This window comes from Cydia strobilella, chromosome 11 (assembly GCF_947568885.1).
Source record: "Cydia strobilella chromosome 11, ilCydStro3.1, whole genome shotgun sequence".
NCBI lineage: Eukaryota > Metazoa > Arthropoda > Insecta > Lepidoptera > Tortricidae > Cydia > Cydia strobilella.
The window spans coordinates 9,327,960-9,345,710 of record NC_086051.1 but is presented as its reverse complement, the minus strand read 5'-3'; the positions used below and the strand labels follow the sequence as shown (position 1 = coordinate 9,345,710).

Genomic DNA, 17,751 nt, shown 5'->3' with positions numbered 1-17,751 from the left:
ATCATAGATAGAAAGTAAATTTGAATAATTATATAATTTAAATGTGTCAACAGCATACAATAGTTTCATTATTAATATTAATATTAGATAATCTTTGTGGACCCCTTCAGGTAGAAGCCTCCTCTAAAGAAATCCAGGTTGCCCTGTCCTTTGTCAGGTCTAGCCACCTTTGGCCCGCCACCGTCTCCAATCTAATACGAGTACCTATTTACATGCTAAAACTACTTCCGTTGTTTAATAGAAATTTGGATCCAGTGCGTCCTTAATTTTTGGGAACAGACAACAGTCCAGTTGTATTTTAGCTTCTGCCCGCGACTTCGTCTGCGTGTGGAGATAATTTTTGTGATAAGTATAACTATCATATGTCCCTCCCCGGGACTCAAACAGTCTCCATCTCCATACCAAATATCATCTACTTAAATCGGTTTGACGCTTTTAATGTGAAGAGGTAACAGACAGTCAGACAAACAAGGTTACTTTCGCATTTATAATATTAGTAGGGACTAGTTGGGACACGAAAATAAAACAGTAATCAAATAATCCAGCTTACCCCAGTTTGTAAAACTGTAATCCCTGAAAATATTTCCCCAATAAGTAGTGCGTTCTTAATCTTGTGTTGGATAACATCAAACATATTGGTACAAAAACTATCGCAAGTTTTATTGGGCCGATATCGGCGAGTTTCGAAAGTACTCCCTCGTATCGGGCTATATATTCACAAATGACTCCGTCTCGATTGTGACTTCGTCTCGGCGTCTAAATTGACACTTAGGTACCTACATTGATAACAACTATACGCACTCGGAGGTCGTAAAATAAACAACTTCATCTGAGGCTAAATGGGCGGTAAACTTTGAGACTCACAATCCAGTGCCATATGTGTGACGTTCCACGAGAAAGGTACCTTATGGCGGCTGGCGTTAACGCTGTTATTCACGACGCTCCTAAACAAATACGCTGCTACGCGTCGTAAGCGCCAACCACCATAAGGTACTTTTACCCGTGGGACGTTACATATTCCTACCAGCGACCCGTCCCGGCTTCGCATGGGTTACACAAAATCACCTAAACCTTCCTCAAGAACCACTCTATTGATAGGTGAAAACCGTATGAAAAACCGTTTATTAGTTTTTGAGTTTATCGCGAACATACATACATACATGTCGACAGACGCGGCAGTGGACTATGTTTTATAAGATTTAGACGGAGCAAGCTCGAGAAAGTAGAGTTCATGGGAGTAGGTAGGTACTCATTAGTGCAACGTAACCTTTAGATCGTAACAAATACGCGAAATCGACGATATAGTTGAGTGTGCTCGCCACAAAAAGGTCAAATACGGCGTTCTCTCAACAAAAGATTTCCTTTGGCAGAATTAGTTTTTGTGTTCCTAAGATGTATTTATGTATTTAAGAAGTGGAGCCCTTAGATTTTTGATGCAGGTGGGGGCTTTAGGCGTAGGCGACGTTTAAGGTTAGTATATAATTGCTTAAGTTTAGGTTAGTTTTTTTTAAAACTTGTGTACCTAGTTATGTATGTATGAACGGGTACGGGTCAAATATTTCAAGTTAAATTTGACCCACTTCTCGACTTCCAGTGAAGCTGAAAATTTTCGTACATATGTAAGTCGGGTGACAATGCAATATTATGGTACCATCGAGCTGATCTGGTGATGGAGACAGGAGGTGGCCATAGAAACTCTGTGATAAAACAACTCAACCTAATTGTGTTTGGAGTTTTTAGAATTGTCTCGATGAGTATTAGTTACTTGTGGAAAGAAAAGTACAGTCAGCGATAAACGATTGTACCAAAAATTTAATTTTTGCCAAAAACTTTTATTATGCAAGCGGACGATAATTTTTATTTTACTTTTTTTGGAATCTTCGTCTTTAATTTCCTATTAAATATAGTTATTTACGATACAAGTGCGGAAAAGAGGAAATTCGAAACGAGTGGCGATAAATTAAAACACGACCGCAGGGAGTGTTTTAAATCGACACGAGTTGCGAATTACCTTTTCGCACGTGTATCGTACAACGTTTTACAGTACATATGGCCCTTTAAACTTTCGACATATGCACGAAAAGTGCTCATTCCCGCACTAGTGCGAAAAAGTAGCACCATATGTACTGTAAAATTTATTTCACCTCACTATAGCGAGGAAAATGCAACATCCACAGGCGTTAGATCATCTTTATCACTGGAATCACTCATTTCTTTACGATATTATAACAGAAAACTCTGGAAGTTGTGTATTTTTACGCGAGTCGGTGAGAAAAGATTTTTTGTAAAAAAATTGTTGACAATGTTGACATTTCTGACGTATGAAATGTCAACGATGCGTTTTGAAATTGCATCGACTCAACTTGTGCGTTCAGAATTATATTTAACATCATTATAAAAAAAACAAACGTTTCTTATGGAATTTTGAGGTTTATGACTTAAAATCATTAAATAAAGCTAAATTTAGTAATTTTTATTAGATTCTCAAACCATTTATTAAATGAAAATTAATATCGAACGAATCATTATCATAAACGATTTACGTTTTGTTATCTGTCAAGCTACTTAAACACGCTCCATCCAAGGTCAAATTACTTTCCCCACTAGTGGATAAAACGCGTTTTTCCCCGCTTGTATTGAAGGATAAAAGACAACTTTCCGAGCTAGTGAGGGGAAAAATTTATTATTATAAGGATCTTGTTGCGACTACAACAATGCAGCATGAAAAAAGTCTAAATCATATTTACCACGCCAAATGTTGTTTTTTTGTGTTGGCGAATAAACCTATTTTTGCATTGTTTTTATTTAAATAAGGTAATATTTTCTAAGCATTCGGTCTCCATTTTCTCTTTCAGCAAGGTGAGTAGGTAAATAAAACCACATTCACTCACAAAATAAACATAAACTTCTACGTAAAATTATTCGCTTCGACCGAGTCGTAATATCGTTATCTAAAACAATAAACCAACATGAATAATTAATTGGTCATCATGGGTCAATCAATTATATCTTGAATCGGGGTGATAGGCGTAAAATTGTAGGCATATTGAGGAGTTGGTAACTGGAGGATCTTGTCTTGTCTGAGGAGTATCGTTTTAAAAATTCTTGACTAGATTTAATTACTTACTGCCCCCTTTCCCAATTACAAGATAATATACGCCAGATAGGAAGCTGCTTAGCCCCACATGCAGTAGATAGTTTGCTGGTTCCCTTTACTACTTTCGTGGAGCATAAACTCTCAAAGTTTCCTGAATATTACCTCAGCGCAAGGAATTTCGATGCAACAGGGTAAATACTTTGCCATCCTCAAAATATTTTAGTGAAATTGCAACGATTATGAACGCCTAAACTTTATGGCACGTCAGCATTTCGAAATCTTCTCGCGGCGCGCTAAAATGGGTATTCACGTCAAAAAATTAGATGTAACAAGATTGATGGATGCGAGCGCAAATTCAATTTTTATTTGCCGGGGGCCTGTTTGATATTCATTCCGAATGGAAATCATTCAGCTACAGGTGAATGACAGTTGGACTTATGCACTTTATTGTTTTGAAATAAATACCTAATAACATTGCTATTTGGCAATATTGTATTGTAACCTGATTTACTCTTTTCTTTTGAATATTTAAATTTTTGTTTAGTATCCAAAATGTACCAGTGTTATATACCTATCATTTAGCAAACATTGCGTTTTTATATACCTAAGTAATTTAAGACAAATCATTTGAATATTTGTATAGTTTTAGATTCAGGTGGTCTACATTTTCTTATAAGTAATTTATACTTACATTTTAGACAATTGTAAGTTAGTGATAAAAACCGTATAATTTATTACGTTTGTAGTTTGTATATTCACATCTTGGCACCACTCCACAAATATTTATAAACATACACATGCTTTATTTACGTTACCAAGAAGTATAGTATTATTCTTCGATAATGCGGTTCACTGGACCATAGGCAGGCAATGTGTTGTGTGTTATGATTATGAAAGACAGTCAATCAGATATTGTTTGTGCAGGGTGCGTGAACATTCCGCTTCGCGAGATCCCGTCTACGGGTGTCGAAGCGTGGTACAAACTAGAGGCTCGCTCGCAGCGCTCCTCGGTCCAGGGACGCATCAGGCTTCGGTTGTGGCTGTCGGCGCGAGAGGCAGGCAGACATGACGACGACAACTGGCAACAGGTTTGTGCCTATTCAATAATATGGCTTGGTTTGGCAGACATTGCTGCATCGAAAAGGTACACATAAATATGATATAGCAACGCGACAATTTCAAATATTGCTGTCACTGTCTCTGTGCTAGGATGCGTGTTTTTTTTGCAAAAAGTGAATTTGCGTTGTGTATCATGTGCCTTCGTTTTCGCAGCTCTGTGCGAAATTGCGACAAGGATGTAGTTTTAATGATATTTCTGTGCCGTGCCGGACGCGTACCCCGTCACGCATTTTCGGACGGACCTCCAAGTCGTCGCCATCGACGCCTACGTCTGATATTATTTCCCAATTTTCCTATTCTGTTGATTGTTTACTTACATTCTGCACGTTAAATATTTTTTACGCCCCGACCCTGATGTTGATTGTTTTGTGGTCGTGGTTATTGTAAACGTCAACAACAGCCGAAAAGCAGATTTTGATTGTTTATTTTCTTCATTTAGGTACCTACTTGTTTTTTTTTTGTACGTTATTAAAACCTTTATTAGTCCTGTTGTCCTGTTTACACAACAACCCTTAATTATCTGTAACCATAAAGGTACTTAACCGTAAAATTACTGAAATGCTGTTGACTACATTGACTACATTAATGTAGTGATACGGAATCCCACTGAATATTGCGACGTCAAGCGAAAATGAAAATGGAAACGTACTTTTCCGCCCGAATGGAATAATAGATTCGGAGCTTTATGTGATTTAATGATTTTCTTGCCAATGCTTTTAGTGTTATTTCTTACTCCAGACCTCTCGATATTAATAACGCCAAATGATCTCTTAATATCCAGTAACGTCATTGTGTCGCTGTTGCCTTAATGGCCAAAGTATGTAATATACTCGTAATATAGCGGGACTGTATGTAATAAAATAAGGATTACCGAGTATCGGACCAATATTGCTAATCTGCTGAGCCACTGCACTGGACATAAACTCTTTTATTGAGGTTTCTCGTAGCGGCCCATTAGTTGGTATACGCGTTACAGCATAAATAAGGAACCGCGGCGCCGTGTCCGACTAATTAAAAAAAAACAAGATTTGTGGCTCTCGTGGAACTGATTAAATTTTAGGTAGTTAAGAGGATATATTAGCTGAGCCCCATTTTAGATTTGAGAATTTGTGGTAAATATCTCCGACGCGCTGACGGGGACGGCTCCTGCGAAAATTTTGCATAAAAATCTCAGAAATCGAGTTTTCGTTCTCTACATTTCCTCCTCCAAAACTTAACCAATCGTAACGAAATTTTTGGAAACGGAATAAGAAAGAAATTATCTCTCTGACTGTTTTGATTTTTGCGTTTATTGATACCGATTTTGTATGCTAGACGTCTGTTTACGTCACATTTATTTGGACGTTTTTAGCGCTGTTTGAAGTAACCTAGTTTTTATAAAAACAAGAATATCAAAAAAACCTAAACGTACACAGATACTGGTAATATTGAACTCATATAAAAAAAACATCTAGAGCCAAAATCCAGAGAGGAAAATGTCGAGAACGTTTCTTTGGAAATATGACCACTAATGTATCCTCTTAAGACTACGTTCTTACGCAGCGTCTTAAGTAAGCGAACAACTCGCGAACGCGAAGCGAAGCGGCGCGGCGCGGCGGGCCCACGTAGGACACTTCTATAGGTATCAAAGGATTGATTAACTCCGCGCCGCATCGCTACGCTTCGCGTTCGCGTGTTGTTCGCCTACGTAGTACGCTGCGTTAATGTCACAGACAAGGTAAGCGATATACAAGTCAAATTGAAGTAATAGAAGCGAAACTTAAAGTGCGGGCGGCGCGATTTAAAGTTCACTAGATTAATCTGAAACAATGCCATATTCATGGTACAATAGTATTCTATGCAATACAGCGCCACAAATGCGGTGGACTTTATTAGAAATAAGTAATAATGTCAGTACCTAATGATAATACTGTAATTATTTAGTACAGTAGTACGATTCAAGAGCGAAAACTCGTGTCGATTTAAAACACTCCTTTCGGTCGTGTATTAGTTTATCGCCACTCGTAGGGTTTTTTTCATTTTTCGCACGTGTAGGTATCGTTACAACTTTTTACAGTACATATTGCCCTTTAAATTTTCGACAAAGACGCGTTGTGCTAATTACCGCCCCAGTGCGGTAAAGTAGCACCATATGTACTGTAAAATGTAGTATATGTTCTACCATATGTTCTATTAAAGGAAATGCACCGCTTCCGGCAGGACTTGAACCTGCGATTTTGGTTTGCAGAGGTAGGAATTTTTCCATTTTTCCTTCATTATAAAATTTGTAGTAACGTTCGCAGACGTATCTGATTGAAAAAAAAATCGATCTCCCGTACAAAATTTGAATTTCTTAACAGATTTGCCCGACATAGATTATTCAATTATTATAATGCATTTTTCCCCCGTTTTTGCGATTAAGAAAAATGATTGCTGATCATGTGTAATTAATGAAATAATTTTAAATGTAAAATCTAATTTAATTTTTAAGTACTAACATTATTTTTAAGAATATACTAACAAAAATTAAGATCATTGTTATCTTTATTTAATAAATGAAAAAAAAATTGCGATTAAAGCTGTTTGTTTTTTATCGACTTTTATTTTTGATAAATAAAATTAGTAATGTAAACAGGTTTCTAGGTCGTGCCGTTAAATTAAATATCAAATAATGGTAATGCCGTTGTAATAAGTAACAGACTTTAAAAAATTACTTTGACAGTTAAGTCTTGAGCTACCTTAATTAAAATGTCCAAGAGGATTCAACAAAGTGTAGGCTTTAATTAAGCGTGTTTGGGAAGCTTTCCCGCCACCTTACTGGATCATGTTAATTTCGTAAAGGTAAGCTTTGTCGCACAAATTGCTAGATTTATACGGGCAATGAAATCACACTTTTAATGATTGTTAAACACAATATAGCTAAGATTTGAAAATGTCATTTGTTACAAAATAAATGGAATTTATGTCAAACAAGCGCTATTCTAATGTACTTCTTTGCTATACTAAACAAATAAACCTATTACAACATGCTTACAGATTTTAATATATTTGTTATGATAAGAACTACGTTACGTAACGCAAAAGATTTTTTCAGTATGACATGAGCAAAATGTGGTTAAATCTCATAAAATAGGATCCTCATTTCGCTGCTGCCATTAAAATAAGCAAATATAATAAATGATCTATACGCTAATATAATTCCTTTTAAGTTTTTTATAATAAAAAAATCGAGAAAAAAAAATTCTAACAGCTTCCAAATCAGTGTTCTACAAGTTGATACGTAGTGTTTGAGACAATTATAGCGCACACAAATAATGTTCTTCACACCTGATCGATTGATTATTGTTCAATGTGACCCGTACCTACACGTGTGTAGTATTAAATACGGTTCGTATCTATCTATGTTCGTACGTATCAATCGTTTAGCGTCGTGTAATCACCGGAGTGAGATGAACGATTCTCAAATACATACGTACTTCTCTGTCCAAGATAAATCCAATTTAGTTTCGCACTCGTGCCTAGTGTACTGTATACACATAATATTCTACACTTCTTCCACGGCGAGACTCAATGACACGGCTTTTTTCGCTCCACAAGTTTTCACATCCCCTTTCATTATTCAGGGTTTACGGCCGCTGTTATTTCTTCTTTTTATTTTTATTGAGTAGATGATCTTTTTTTCATGCCAGTTCGTCTTTAGAAGTAAATCTTAATCACAAGTCGGCGTTTAAACATGCTCTACCGTGTTTTGAGGCTCCCTACATTAATCTGATGCTAAAAGTGTTTGCGAGCTCTTGAAAGAGCCTCGTAGAGATTAGATCGAATTTCTCAGCCACCTGCTCTGCCTTAATTTTTCATGAAATAAAGTTAAATACATAAAATTACGTTCATGGAAACTTCCAATTTCGAAACTGGAATCGTAATAAATCCGTGATAATAATATATTACGTCTCAAGCTGTCAAACTGTATGCTAACTTGTTTACCACAGACGAGGAATAAATACGAACGAACGTAGCGAAATTAAAAAGTTACTTTAAGTTTACTTCGAAATCGAGGAAACAAGAAACTAAGGAAATAACTTCATCTTTCATTTATAAAATTTGAGACTTCGTAATACCGCCTCACGAGGTAGAGACCTTTTCACTACTGCTTTAAATATATGTAGGTTTCTTATCTCAAGCGCCACTCGCAAATTTTATTTGTTCGGCTTCTTAATTTCTTTATATTCCAATATAAAACATACATACATATAGGGAGCGTGCATTAACTGTAGGGGGCAGCAGGGGTGCTTTAAAACTTCCAATGTAGCCCACAAGATGGCAGAACCTACAATGCAAAAGAAAACGTACGTGAACTGTAGAGAGCAGCACTTTCTTTGGCGTGAAGTGTCAATATACAGTTTATATTTCCGACTTAAGCCACAAGATTGCAGACCCTCCAACGCGCATGGTCTCTATATAGTAGACATTTACATGTTCACGAACATGAGCGGTAATATATTTTAAATATATAATGGAAAAGTCCTAAATACACTGCGAATGATATAGCAATCTATAAGTAATCTAACAATCATCATGCCTTCTGTCGGTGACATGGCTTCAGTTTAATTAGCCTATGAGCTATTGTGATTCTTATAAATTGTAGCTGTGCAAACTGTCATTCAATTAGATACATAGCTAAATGTTGTTACTAACATCGCCCGTTCCCCGCTGCTACAACGCTGCAGCAATAACGTTGCATCCGCAATGCTGCTGCAGTCGAAAGCAGATTGTAACCTTTATTTGTTATTTTAAGTAATAAGTTACTAGAATCAAAGATAGATATAACTCCGTAATAGATGGATACAGTCTAAGGAAAAAACGTGCCTCGAAAATCAAGAAAATTTGATTCTCGTTCAGAGGGCGCTACTAGTTTTGGCCTACAGTCGTATAGATGGCGTTGACGGTTTCGTTTGTTATTTAACAATTTTAACGCATATCAGTGAAAGAACATGGGTCAAAATCATAAAAATAATTAATGCAAATAAAAAACATCATTTATCTATATTTAAATACATTCTATCGTATTTTTATAAATCTTCATTTTTAGTTTTAAAGTGTGTCGACAGATGGCAGTGAATTTACTGGGGTTACAAAATTTACTATGACAGTACCGCTCTAGTATAAGTTACTCTATGCTAGAATCCTACTCCATCTCTGGCAATACATATTTACCTCTAAATAACGAGATCATGGTTATAACTAGTCTACTTCATTAGCATAACCAATACACTAAAATCGATTGCTCGGATATTGCAAGTATTTGTCATCCATGGAACGTCTATGATACCTAGTATTTATAAAGCAATTTCATTCGGTTCTGGTGTCCCGTCCGATTTAATATTTTACTATGTTTTTGCCCGCGACTTTGTCTGCGTAGAGTTAGTAATTTGGGTAGCTTATTTTTTATCTAATCTGCTTTTTATCGATTTCCCATACAAACTTCCACCCCCTTTTTTACCCCCTTAAACGATGATTTCTGGGATAAAACCTAGCCTATGTCCTTCCCCGGGGCTCAAACTATCTCTTTACCAAATTTCAACTAAATCGGTTCTAACAGACAGACAGACAGGCACACTTTCGCATTTATAATATTAGTATGGATGGATAGTTAAGTATGGATTAGTATATTAGTATTAGTATATTATTAGTATGGATTTTTTATAAAGGTCCGCCAACACGAGCGTCTGTTTGGGGTGCTACTGGCCAACGAGGTGGATTCAGCGAGCGGCGGGCCGAGCGGTGCTGAAAGCGAATGCCCGGCGATGTGGGAGGGCGAGCTGTGCGGAGCGGCGCAGACGCTCCTGCATCAACACGCCGTTCAGAGCGACATGAGCACTCTACAGGCGGCGATAGCGCGCTTCGCTGCTGCTTGCAGGCTCAACAGCGATGCACCGCTAGATCCCAAGTAAGATTATGATATAATTAGGTACTTGGCTCTCGTGCTCTTTATAGATGGTATTGATTTCTTCAAGGTTAATAAAAGTGAGTTACCTATGTAATTGGGTACCCAACCAGCACGATATTACGAGTGAAAAATCACCACGAAGGGAAAACTCAAAATGTTGATATTTGAGAGCCATTCAATTTCGAAAGTCAAAACGAATTTAGTATTTTTTTTTACACAGATACATGTACAAACTCCTAACCGAGCTAGAGCGTACTTGGTGCGCGTCAGAGGGGATGCCTCTGCGAGCTGAGGCATGCCCCGGCGCAGGGGGCTCGTGCGCCTCGCGCGACGAGGAGCGCTGGCTCGCCGACTGCTTCGGCGAGTTCGTCGAGCGCGCGCTGCACCAGCTGCGACTGCACCGCGACCTGTACCCTGTGCTACACCACCAGAGTCTTAACAAGTTAGTGTTAAATATAAATAGGTACCTATTTCGTTTACGTGCCTCTAACTAAGTTCCGACGCACTTGACGCGGGACGAGGAGCGCTGGTTTGTATCAATGAATTATTATTAAGTATATAGGTAATTGTTTGACGATCATAATATATTTTCGTATCAGATTAGTTTAACACGTCTTCTCAAGTAGTTGCCCCAATACTTGTGTTGCATCGCATTCCTTATCGCATCAATTATATCGCTACCATATTTCCGCAAATATCAGCTAAGTGTGTTTCAGACAGGCACAAGGGGCACCCACCGGGATCCTTAATACAATTAAAAGCCGAAACTAACTAAAAGGCTTGAAATGTCAAACGTAAATGGCTCTTATCGGGGTGCAGTCAAAGTTCAGGGGTTACATTGTGATTCGTTAATATTTTATGAAGTTCAGAGAAAATCCATTATCTCTAGGTAACACGTAAAATAAAGGTTTCTCTTACAGGATAGTACAAGTGACGGACTTAATGACTTATTTAGTAAGTACATTCTATAACAGGCAACCGTTTACGTAGAGACGAAAAACACAACACGCAGCCCGATTTGCGGCGATTTCATCAGCTGGTATGAAAACGAGCACACTTTTAATTGAAAACTTCGATACAGCGCCATATTATTATGTTTAAATAATTGTATGTCGTCGCGTGTTTGTACAAAAATGGAGTCTTAAAACATTGTCCAAGCTTATATTATAAGCTTCCAAGTGCCACCAGAGGGTCGTTCTAGTATAGAAACTCATGTAACCGGCAATTCACGCGGAACTATCTTTAGAACTTCTTGACAACAGCTGATGTCCGTTAATTCCACAAGATTTCTATTATACGTTCCTGCCACGTCTAAGTTGATATAACTAATTAACTTTCTCAATTATAAGACTAGATAACTAATAATCAGTGAGCTGCAGGGAAACTTTGTAAAACTTACAATTGAATGAGAGATTTTCTCTTTCACTAAAGGACTTTCAGAAAATAAGACTTAAAACTGCGCTCGGAGCTAGAATAATTTCGACGATAATCGTGATGACGTAGCTGTTTCATTAAAGACATAATTTAACACTTACGCCAAGTATTAAAATAATACATGACTTGTCTTTTGATTGCTGAAACAATTACCGCAGTATCGTTATCAATATCGTTATTACACCTACACCTTGGTCAGCTCTTTTTTCATGATATAGGAGGCAAACGAGTAGACGAATTGCCTGATGCTCTAAGCGATTACCCGTCGCCCATGGACACCCGCAACACCACACCAGCTCTAGCTTGTGATTTCGTGATCAAGTGATCATAATAAGAATCATACAATTTATTGGGTTTTGTGTTTTAAATTCGACTTTACTCTGTTTGTGTGAACGCATTCACTGCCAATGTGAGCTACGAGCTACGGTTGTAGCCGACATGTTTTTACGCTTTGTAGCGAATAGCGCCTACGAATAGAGAACCCGCCTATCGGCTCGCTGGCAGTGAGTGTAAGGTAGAAAATCAAGTGTGTGTGTAAATATATTTGTCAATCACAAACTCGGGTTAGTATAGTATAGTATAGTATAGTATAGTATGGTGGGGTGGGTTTCATTTACATTTACCACGGGGGGAAGTAGAAACTTGAGACGGTCATTAAGCGTAAACAACACGAGTTACTACTCGTATTTTGTTATTACTACATCAAAATATACCCGGCAAACTTTTTTGCGGCGTCGTGTCTTTCATGTAACTTTTCAGTCTTGATCCTTTTGTGTTATTATTTGACAGTCATGTCAGCCTAATAAAAATATTTTAAAACTAGTTGTTGTTGGACTTGTAGACCATGCATCCTATTCCTACATTCGATCAGGGCTAGATGTTATTAAATAAATAATAAACTTTTTACGTTTGCGCATTATTGCATAAATATCATCCACGCGGGACTCAGCAAACATGCCGGATGCGCTGCGAAACGCGGCAACCCCAACACTCGTAAAATTTGACACGCAAGGCACTGAATAACGAAAATGATAATTCGTGTTCACAAGACTGAACACTGATACCATAAATGGTATAAATGATACCGGTAACTGACTTAAAACATTAGTTGTTTGTCTCATGTAAATATCCTGAGTGTACTCAGCAAGAAACATTAACCATCCCTTGTGATTTAAGCACTGGAGTTAATGAACGAGCGCGTATAAAGCGGTGTTTCGTTAATAATGACAAATTTTTCAGAGTAATTGCCTACAAAAGGGGCATGTAAAAGGATACCTGTTTGGAGTTTTGTTGTTGGGGTAAATTGTGTTTGTAAAATTGTAAAATCTGTCACTATATGTTCTGCTCTGAATCTTTGTTGAAAAGTGAGTCAATTCAATACGTTTTATCTCAAAATTAGAACACATGCATGATAATAATAATAATTATTATTATTTCTTGGACACGGCGCGGATAGTCCGCCGGTTCCTCTCTCTGCGGCCCTGACCACCAGCAGCTTGGGCCCTGCCCCGCTGCTGGCGGCACCCTAGGTTAGGTTTTTTATAATTTGTTTATATGTATTTTGTATTGTTTTGTAAGTGTTTTTATATTTTACTTTTATATGCATATTATAAAAAACCTAACGTAAGAAAAATAATAAATAAAGAGAATAATAATTAGATCAGTAGGATCCGAAATTCAATTCTCGTTTGGCCAAAAGCCCGCGATTATGGAAGTAAAATCACCTCCACTTAGGAGAGAAAAACAAAGTAAATAAATAAATAATAATAATAACTTTGCACCTGGCGGGGACCATCTCCGGATGTATCACATTGTGTGTTCGGGGATGATATCCGCCACGTGTATCCCTTACTTTTAGAATAAATTGTCTTAAAGGGCCTCTGCGCTGTTGGCTTCAGCCCCACGCATGTCTCCCAAAGGTCCGGGACCCCATGGTCCCGTGATATGGAACGACAGACAAATAATAATAATATATTCTATATTGTGCATAATTAGAATTTGATAATGGCGTTTGTACGATAGATATAAACATAACTAATATTGCAGGGTTCGGGCCATGAAAATGAATTTATAAACAAAGTGATAGTTTTAATTGTACTTCACTAATTTGTAAAGTAGAAAAATAAAATAATTGAAATACAGAAGGATATTTTTTTCATCACCACTTTCTCTCGTCTATATACCGTCCGTGGGACTCAGTCAATATGTGTAAGAATGTCCTATAACGTTTATTTATAAATAATATTTATTTTATTATACATTACAGGGTGTGAATGTCAAAGCTTAACTTAAACATATCTTGATCTCATGTACCTTACTTTGTTTACATTTATCTAGTATAACTATGCACAGATGAAAATAATATATTGTAATTTCATTAGTTTGTCAGTTACCTGCTAGAGGATGCTACTTTGAAAAAATCTCGTATCTCACACTGCTACTCAAAGTTGAAGCGCAGTAACTCTGTATGCATCCCATACCTACATAGATACTTACCAAATCTTTCTTTTGATTGGCAGAACAAAATAAGAGTTCGATCCGCACTGTAGGTAAGCTGTCTTTGAAGAATTAAAGGCAAATGTTACACAAGTTGAAGTGTGGGCTGTGAAGATCAATCGACATTATTTACACGTATATTTCTTCGTGAGCTAGAGATTTCTTTGATGTCGTAGGTATGTGGGACAAATCTTGAGAAGACTTCTTCCATTTTTACAAGCAAGTTTCTTTTTAACTTGTCTTGTTAGTGTGGATCTATTATTGAAAGCAAGGTTTGAACCCGTTCTCGATATTTGATGAGATTAAATTTAATATATCTATCTACTTAAGTTGACAAAACAAATATAATATATGATCCCATCTTATGATGGAGATCAAAAGGTGGCCGTAGGAATTCTGTGATGAAGCAACGCTACCTCATTGAGTTTGAGCTCATTAAAATTACCTCAGTGAGTAGATGACTGATCAAAGAAAACTTCACTTGGCGATAAGAGCTTGTATCAAAAATTATAAGACTATTGCTTGTAATCAAAATATTGATTTCCCGGGTGAGGTTTCAACTTTAGGTTAAGCGTAGTTATTGTACGTAGATATTTGCATTATTATTTCACATTTTATCATTAAGAATAACTTTCGTGACTCCTTGCGGTTGTAATTAATTTTGCATAAATTTGCAGGCTGGAATTCCTCCTACGCTGCCTCAGCCAGTTATCGCAAATGAAGGCCTTCTGGCGGTGCTGTCCCTTTAATAAGGAAATAAGGTAAGCCAAGATTTCCATCTACCTTTTAATAATGCACAGATTTCGCTATAAGCTAAGCCCCCGTTGCTCTGTTTATCAATGATGAAACACAAAAATGTCCAACAAAATATACCTCGTCGGTATTTTACAATTATTATGGCGAAAAAAAAAAATGTATAAAGAATGCTTTGAGAAATTTACTTAAAGTACATTTTACATGCGTCATTTTCTCGCCTTTTTGCCAGTATATTCACAGGTATAATAGCGGACACAAATGGACGGAAAATACATTCATCTTGACATTTTTAAGTACGGATTTTTCTGAAACACTAGGGAAGAAAATAGGGCGCTATTTTCTTGAATATTGGATATGTACAAAAATATTCAAGTAATGTTTATATGAGTAGGGTCATATTTCATATGTTAATGAATGAAGATTTTTATCTCTAATTACTAAGCCAAAACAAGTTTACCTACATTTTAATTACGACTTAGAAAACATACCTAAGTATAGCTTACAATAGTAGTACGAGGGGCGACTGAAAAGTTCTAAGCCTAAGGTACTTCGAGGTTGCTTGTGTGTTACTAGCACTGATCACTAAGAAGACCATTTAAAAGAAAACAAATGTCATATTTCTTTTATCATGTCTCGAGATATTCAACGATATAAGTACTCTAATAGTTTATCATGTGTGTTCGCTCGCCCTAATAAAGAGATTATACAACAATATATTATCGTACCAGCCGCAAGAACTTCATCTTTTTCAGTAGATTGAATTGGGGCGTATTCGTTTACTTATAGTTATGAAATATATCTATGTTATCTATAACATTATGTCCCCAAGAGATTAGGTCTGCAATACAATCTAGCTTGTTATTGTTTACGAGTACCATCGCTGTTACTCCCCTGCTGCGGTTTCATCAGCGTAAATTGAAGCCTGACTACAGTACAGATGAAGATAAAAATATAAGATGGCGATTTCTTGATTAGGAATAAACCCGTAGCCCGTAATTACGGTTCACGAAATAACTTTCGGGCCCAAAAAACCATATTCCTCCTAGCGAATTTTTGTTTATTAGGTTATGATATTAAGCTGACTTGTTAGTATTATTGTTTACAAAATCATCTGTGCCATATTTTTTTTTTTTTGAAAAGGCTTTTATAAATTTAATATAAACACTAGGCGTAGTATCAAATTAAAACTATTTCTTTATGAATCGTGGATAAAGTTAAATATTTTATGATATATTTATTTTGCACTAAAAATAAAAATCTTCAATTCAATAAAACGAAAGATGTCATGATCGTATGACCTGCATATTAAGTTAGGTACCAAATTAAGTTAGGTTTATGTTGATTTGTGCGCATATGCAATATTGAAATCAGAATAGTTTCTTGTTCAGTATACAAATTTCATTCGGCTTTGAATTACTCTTCCAGGATGTTTCCTGCATTATTATTATATTATTTTGAAGTCATGCCGGCGATAGAGTTGTCAAATACCAAATAAAAGTAAAAAAAATATTATAGGACATTCTTACACAGATTGACTAAGTCCCACAGTAAGCTCAAGGAGGCTTGTTTTGTGGGTACTCAGACAATGATATATATAATATACAAATACATAGAAAACAACCAAGACTCTCGAACAAATACCTGTACTCATCACACAAATAAATGCCCTTACCGGGATTCGAACCCAGGACCATCGGCTTCACAGGCAGGCTCACTACCCACTTTGCCAGACCAGTCGTCAAAGACTAGGTACTACTACTACGACGAGATACTATGTGTTTACCTACCGAACAATACGTGAACAATAAATTGAAATACAATACCTTGAAAATATTTTTGTAGAAACGCGTAAATATTTTCGGGGTACGTGTACCGGGAAATGATTTTTTTTACATTACATCCGCAACGAGATTTACTGCAGCTCCTAAAAATATGAATATTCATTCCCCATAACCCTTAAATCAACAAAAAAAATACCACGTCAAACGGTGAGTCTTTTATTGAATTATAAACGAGTTACTAGAATGAAGATAATAATAGGAAAATGAACACGAAGAAATGGCGCCGGTTGTGATGTGACTGAATTTGGGGTTTATAGAACAATCCCCGTCCTAACCCCAAACTGTCCATCAGGGAATCCGTAATGTACGAGAATCTTACACGTAAGAATACGTACAAATAAATTAGTAACTTTACCTAACACACAGATAGAACTGACTGTCATCCAGCGAAGTCCGGCATTGTAAATGAAGTAAAATAGTTTTTACCCGGAAATTATTTCCTTTTGTTCCTACTCAGTTATTGAATTGCAACTGGAACTCGATTGTGCCAAAAGAGAATGCTTTCACGTGTAAAAATGTTTTGGAAAGGCTAGCAGTTTGTAAAAAGTTTATGAACGCTGTTTGAAAATCGTTTTAGTAACTACACTAATCACTAAGGCATTGCGTGACATAAAGAGATAAAATACATTCGAATAAAGAAACTTATTTTCAAAATATAGTTGATAACATTTAAATATACGAGAAACAACCAAACATCAAAACATGAACGGTCACCGGTCTTAAGTCACGGTTAGGTATGTCTTATGTTACAGGTTGAAAGGTTTAAAATAATACCAAGAAACAAATGACTTACCATTATTTATACCTACTCTTATATAAAATGCGAAACTAATTTCTCCCCGTTTTAGAGCTAATATGTCATTTGGATGGAAGCTATTTATGTCGCAATGAATTGCAAGTTTGCACTTTTACCCTCTTCAGCGGTCGTATCATCGGCTACAGCCAGTTTATTTTCCAACTACGAGTGATACAAGCGTACCTAATAATTGTATAATAATAATACGTAGAAATTTTCCTTGTAAGGATTTCGTAGTTAACAAAAAACCGTTATAATTTTTTCATGATGAATAAAAATAGAGCAG

General features: G+C 36.6%; 1 protein-coding gene across 1 annotated transcript in view; it reads left to right on the top strand.

Moving 5' to 3' along the window:
• Nucleotides 1-17,751, top strand: part of LOC134745205 (BAI1-associated protein 3) — an 85,950-nt gene that overhangs the window by 37,156 nt on the left and 31,043 nt on the right. The window contains exons 7-10 of the mRNA XM_063679202.1: nucleotides 4,022-4,185; nucleotides 9,904-10,142; nucleotides 10,363-10,584; nucleotides 14,750-14,833. Of these exons, the coding sequence (XP_063535272.1) occupies nucleotides 4,022-4,185; nucleotides 9,904-10,142; nucleotides 10,363-10,584; nucleotides 14,750-14,833 (709 nt within the window). The remainder of the gene's footprint in view (nucleotides 1-4,021; nucleotides 4,186-9,903; nucleotides 10,143-10,362; nucleotides 10,585-14,749; nucleotides 14,834-17,751) is intronic.